A 6548-nucleotide genomic window follows, 5' to 3' on the forward strand; every position below is an offset into this window, starting at 1 on the left:
CACGTTCTCCAAGATGTACTTCACGTGGGGGCCTGCCATCTGTCCCCCACCTCCGCTACGCCCCCCGGCTTGGCGTGACGTCACTCCCATCAGCTGTGAAGTGACATAGTGAAGTGATGCGGTTCGCCGCTTTGTGAAGTGAAATGTGATCATTTTTCCTTTGCCATGGACGTATTGACGCCATGTGTAGTGAAATTTTATTGTAAATAAGTGTGTGTGTGGTTTGAGGAGGCGCCCCTCAAGCCTATGTTACTACAGTATTGCTCAGTCGCTGTGTGAGTAATATTTATTTTGGTGAGTGCACTCCATTCTATTCTCTATCTTTCCTGGGCCCAGGTGGTGGTACACTGTCTCTTGTTTCTGTAGTATCTACTTGTTGTAGGACTTTGAAAGTGTTTGTCTGCGCTCAGTAAATTTGATAGTGTATCACATCTTTATTTCTAAATTTATTAGTACTCTGAAAAGGGTGTTCCAGTCATTATCTATTTAATTATAGTTTTGTGTTATTGCAACCCCTTGTTTATGGGTACTAATTGCTGTTGGAGTCGATAAATTCCTCCTTGTTTATTTTGCATGGGTTTTATGATGCTGGGGTTTTTGTTTATCTAGTTGTGCGTTTGTCTGCTAACTTAAATTTTTATTTCCTTGAACACTTGAGTACTTAAATCTTGTTGCATAGTTTCTTGCTGTATTCTGGGGGACGCCCCTTTAAAAAGTAAATATTATCAAATCAATTCTTAGTTTTGGGGTATTGTTTTCATTTAAATAGTCTAACTGGTTTTCATATTATGTTTTTTGTTTGGTGCAGTTCTTGTGTTCTACTGTCAGTGTGCTTGTTGTTAATCTTTCTATAAAGTTTTGATTTTTGCATGTAGTTCCTAGGAAAATGTGTTGACTTTATTTACTTGCTGATTTTCTCTGTTTCCGCTAATCTTGTTTACTCGAGTAAATTTTTTGCTAGTGTACCGTTATTTTTTGCTTGGTCTATTCTTGCAACTAAACCAAATAGTAGTATTAAATTAAATTCCTCGTGAATACTTATTTTTTAAACTACTCTAGTCATTACTATATTTTGGTTTATAAAAATTCTTTGGTTTCATAAATAACACTATTGACCTTTTGTGATTCAAATCATTTTATTTCAAAATAGTTGTTTGGATTGTATGTTTGGTACAATGTTTCCTTGACACTTGCATAGTTCTAAACTATTTCTAAATAATCTCTGAAATTTAAATTTTAATTGCAAAAGTTCTATAAAGTTTAACAATTCTGAGATTTATACTTAGTGTCTGTTTATCTTCAAAAATCCTATAAATAGTTTATTTACTGTTTGTCTTATATTGTTCAACGCACCAGTTCTGCACCTGTGTCTATAACAGTTTCTTTATTTGTGAATTATAACCCCATACTGCACATTTCTTTCTTTTTATTCCACTCACTGTACCCCTTTGTTTTTATTTTGTCAACCGGCTTCAAGAGGGGGAATCAACGCAGAAGAAGAACCCCGCCTTACTCCGCCCAAGATTTGTGAGAATCTGCTCCTCCTAGTATAGTCCGTGACAAATTGGCGCCCAACGTGGGGCTATCTTTACTGAAGACTTCAAGATGCATCAAGCAATTTTGATTCTAATGGAGTTAGGCCCCTGTCCTCTGGTTTATTTTGTAAAAATGTGCAGTGATGGTTTTGTTTGTTTGTTTTTGTGTGTGGGTAATGTTTTTGTGTATTGTTTTCATTTTTTTTGGTGTTTGTGAATGTGTGATCATCATGTGTGTGCAGCATCTTTGGCCTGAGGCAAGGCGTTTTAGTGAATTTTCATCGATAGTGTTAGTGTTTTGATTTGTGACTTTAAATTATCATCTTTGATAATTGCCTTTTGTTGAACTTTTAGTTCACTTTAATTGATTTCTGAACTTTGAAGGCTTTGCCTTTATTTACTGTGGTAGTGAAGAGTTAGTGAAATTATAGTAGAAATTTCAAGTTTAGTGCTTCGATACTTAGAAGATGAATGACCAACAGTTTTTGGAAGGGCAACAACCTGCGTACATGGATCACTCCGCCCTTGAAATAGACGAACTCGACCACGAGCTGACTATCCGGGGAGTGCCTCTTGAAGGCGCTACAACCCGGGCAGCGAAGATCACCTTGTTGGATGAGCATTCTCCTGAAGGCGCCGAGCCTGACGCTATTGCAGAACTTGACGTCCTCGCTGAACTGGCAGTGTTGAGGGTGAAGGTCGCTGAACTCCGCGCTCTCGTTAAGGAAGCCCAAACCAGGACCAGGACGAAGCGAGCCTGCACTCTGTATGTGCATGTTGTGGAAAGGATCCGCAGGTTGATGTTCAAGAATGCCGTCTATTTTGAACAGTTCCAAGAATTAGCGAAGAAAATCAACCTCTCACAATGTGTACTTGCTGAAGACAACCCTGATCTTATCTTTCCCAAAGTCTATGACCCTGATGAAGACACTTCGGAAGAAGAAAAGGAGTTAGCTGAACGTCAGCGCGAAGCTGAGAAAGCTGAAAAGCAGAAGGCTCGAGAAGCGCGAAGGAAAGCATGGGAAGAACATGAATCGTCCAAAGTGAAGAGTGACTCTGAATCCGGTGATCACACTGAAGCCAGTGTTGTTTCGAAGAGTGACAGCAAGAGGACCCAGAAAAGTACAAAGGAGAAGGAATCTCATAAGCAGTCTGAAAAGAAGAATAATAGAGATGAGAAGAAAATTAAAGAAGAATACAAGAAAAGCAAGGAAGATGAAAGAAAATCAAGAACAGAAGACTCAGATAGAAGAACAGAAAAGAAGAAGAAAAGGAAGAGCCGCGAAACTTACAGAGAGCAGAAACACTACAAATCTGACACTTCTTCTGATTCTTCGTCTTCTAGCTCCTCTTCCTCTTCAGAAGGTCTGCGAGTTAAGAAGAAAAAGAGTCACTCTCGAAGGAGAAGAAATCCGGTAACTTCTTGGAACTTCAAGTATGGTGGTGCGCGTTCGCAGGACTTGCATGGTTTTCTTGAAGACATTGAGGAAGCCATGGATGCCAATGACGTCTCTGAAGATGAGTTACTGCGTGGAGTTGGTGCCTTACTCGAAGAAGACGCCAAGGTTTGGCATCGGCAAAAGAGAAGCAAGATTGGTAGCTGGGATGTCTTCAAGACTCAGATTCGCAATGCTTTCACTCCTGATGACAACGATGAAGAATTGTTGGAAAAGATTTCTGGTCTTCGCCAACGAAGTGAAGAGACGTTTGCTGTTTTTGAGGCTAGGTGCGCCGAAATGTTTCAACGTTTGAATCGCCCTCTTTCTGAAGCAGAGAAGTTGCGGAAAATCTACAAAGGCCTTCATCTCTACTACAAATCTAGAATCAAGTCTAGAGATATTGACTCTCTCCGGACCCTCCGCCGAGAATGCAGAGACTTGGAAGCAGATAAGGGACAGATCATGAAACAGGAGAAAGAAGAGAAGAAAAAGGAAAAGAAGAAAGATGAAAAGGAAGATCGGCGAGACAGCAGAAGGCATCCTAGAGTTTCAGGAATTGCACAGATTGACTCTGAAGAAGATAATGGTGAAGGTGCGCCTGCAGTGAGTGCCATCCGAGTACCAGGTAGCAACGCTATTGTGTGCTGGATGTGTAGAGAAACTGGTCACTACGCCATTTCTTGTCCCAACCGTAGGTTTTGTGTGGTCTGCGGTGCTCCCAACACTTCTGCAAATGACTGTGAGCGATGCAAAGCAGCTGAATTAGCTCGCTTGTGGAAGAAGCACCCTTCACCGGAAAACAGAAGTGGAGGCTCAGCTCCGGCGGTGGTGATGTCTCCATTTTCAGTTCCGCCTCCCCCAATACCACACGCTGCTCAGAGGACCAACAACAAGCCTCAGGGCAAAGGAAAATAATTCTTGATATTGAGCTAGGAAAGGATGAGCGTGGGTACTTGGAAGTTTCTATCATGTCTAGGCCCGTGCTTGGTCTACTTGATTGTGGTTCTAGAGTCACCATAGTCAACCAGAAGGGATATGGCTTCCTGAAGAATCTTCATTTGACACTTCAACCTTCTCGCTATGGGAAGATCTACGTAGCCGACGCTGGAATCAATACAGTTCTTGGAGAGTTCACCGTGCCCTTTCAAGTTGGAAGTCTTATCCGTGTTGTGCCTGTTCTCTATGTGCCCAACATCAGCAATGCTTTAACCCTTGGATTAGACTTCTTCAAACGATTTCATCTTATTCCTGATTTCAATGAACTTCGAGTAGAAGTTTCTGGCACCACCGTCAACTTGATTGATCCTCCTGCAGATGAAGACTTTACAGAAGATAAGAAGAAACAACTTACCACTCTGCTGGACAAATATCGTCCTCTTCTGGAACCTGGACGGCTTGGACTTGTGAAAGGAGTACAGCACTCAATCAACATCGGGAATGCTAAACCTTTCAAGTTCACCTATTACTCAGTCAACCCACGAGTTATGTCTCAAGTACATGAAGAGCTTGATGGTCGTTTGCAGAAAGGTGTAGTGGAAAAGGCTGATTCTCCTTTTCAATCTCCCTTGCTTATTATACCCAAGAAGGATAATGGTTTGAGATGGGTTGTTGACTTCAGAATGCTTAACTCCTTGATTCTTGATCCTGATTCATCGTATCCTCTCCCAAAGATTAGCCCAATGATTTCATCTTTAGGAAAAGCTACAATTATGTCTACCATCGACATTTCTGATGCTTATCTTCAGATTGAACTTACTCCAGAGTCTCGTCCTCTCACTGCATTTTATGTCCCTGGAAGAGGACAGTTCCAGTTTCGTCGCATGCCTGCTGGTTTGAAGGACGCAGCAAGTCGTTGGCAGCGCACCATTGAAGAAGTTTTAGCTGAAGTTACTGAAACTGAGCCTCGTTGCATGGTGTACATGGATGACATCATTGTCTGGTCTGAAGACGAAGATTGGAATCATCATCTGCATCTCTTGGAAAGAGTTTTCATTGCTCTAACCAAGGCCGGCGTTACCATTAACCTTGCCAAAAGCAACTTTGGGAAGAAGTCTGTCAAGTACTTGGGCTATGTTGTTGATTCCGCTGGTGTTCGCTCTGATCCAGTCAAGATTGCTGCAGTCATGAACTTCCCTGTTCCAAAAACAGTCAAGAATATTAGGCAGTTTGTTGGGCTGACGGGGTGGATGCGCCGTTTCGTGCCAAGTTATGCTTCAATTGCTCGTCCTCTCTACAATAGGATGAAGAAGAACGCTTCATTTGTTTGGGGAGAAGAAGAAGATGCTGCTTTCATCAAGTTGAAGGAACTGCTGTGCAAATGGCCTGTGCTCCGAAATCCTGACTTCAGTCTTCCTTTCCGTATTTACACTGATGCTTCCTGCATTGGTACTGGAGCCATCCTTGTGCAAGAATTCGAGGATGGAGAACATGTGATTGCTTACAACAGCAGAACCTTGAAAGGAAGAGAGAAGAATTTTTCAGCTACCGAATTGGAATGTTTGGCTGTTCTCCATGCTCTGGAAGCTTTCAGGCCTTACATTGAATGCTACAAATTTGAAGTGGTCACCGATCACAGCAGCTTGCAATGGTTGTACAAACTGAAAAATCCAACAGGTCGACTTGCAAGGTGGGCAGTCCAGATCCAACAGTACAACATGAAGATAGTGCATCGCAAGGGCTCTGCAATGAAGGCTCCTGATGCTCTGTCCAGGAATCCTGCTCCTGATCCTGATGGTGCTGATTCATCCATTGAAGAAATCCCTCAAGTTTCCCTTATTGACTTGCCTCTTCCCGCTGAGATATCAGATGAATGGTACACTGGACTCATGAAGAAGGTCTCTGAAAATCCTGATTCATACTAGGGGTACGCGCCGTTTAGTCTGGGCGCGTAGTGTGGCTGAGCGATGCGAATTGACATGGTTTGTGCACTTTGGACTTTGCTTGAGAAGACGAAATGTGCATCTTAAGGACTCATATTCAGTGAACTTTAGACCAGGGGTACAAATGGAAGTGATTTTCGTTATCAGAACACCAAAAACTGCTGGGATCAATGCCAAACTCGATTTAAAAATTTTGGTCCAAAATGGGTTAAAATTCGGTTAAATGTGAGTCTGGGAAAAGTTTGAAGGTCATTTTTGAGTTCAGCACATCAAAAACTGCAGGAAACAATATAAAACTCGACTTGAAAATTTTGGTCCAAAATGACCTAATTTGGGATGAAAATATAAGTCTGGAGTCGAAATGAGAGTGATTTTCGTTATCAGCACACCAAAAACTGCTGGGATCAATGTCAAACTCGATTTAAAAATTTTGGTCCAAAATTGGTCAAAATTCGGGTAAGTGTGAGTCTGGGAAAATTTTGGAAGTCATTTTTGAGTTCAGCACACCAAAAACTGCAGGAAATAATATAAGACTCGACTTGAAAATTTTGGTCCAAAATGACCTCGTTTCGGATGAAAATATAAGTCTGATGTCTAAATGGAAGTGATTTTTGCTATCAGCACTCAAAAAACTGCAAGAATCAATGTGCAATTCAATTTAAAAAATTTGACCCAAAATCGGTTAAATTTTGGGT

At 41.6% G+C, this 6548-nt stretch overlaps 1 protein-coding gene across 1 annotated transcript; it reads left to right on the forward strand.

The window, feature by feature from the left end:
* The first annotated feature begins 1256 nt into the window (after positions 1 to 1256).
* On the forward strand, positions 1257 to 3889 carry LOC117643347 (golgin subfamily A member 6-like protein 6). The gene has a single exon (XM_034382192.1). The coding sequence runs from the start codon at positions 2003 to 2005 to the stop codon at positions 3887 to 3889; it is 1887 nt and encodes a 628-aa protein (XP_034238083.1). The 5' UTR covers positions 1257 to 2002.
* Positions 3890 to 6548: the final 2659 nt, after the last annotated feature.

This window comes from Thrips palmi, unplaced genomic scaffold, assembly GCF_012932325.1.
Source record: "Thrips palmi isolate BJ-2018 unplaced genomic scaffold, TpBJ-2018v1 HiC_scaffold_17, whole genome shotgun sequence".
NCBI classification, from domain to species: domain Eukaryota; kingdom Metazoa; phylum Arthropoda; class Insecta; order Thysanoptera; family Thripidae; genus Thrips; species Thrips palmi.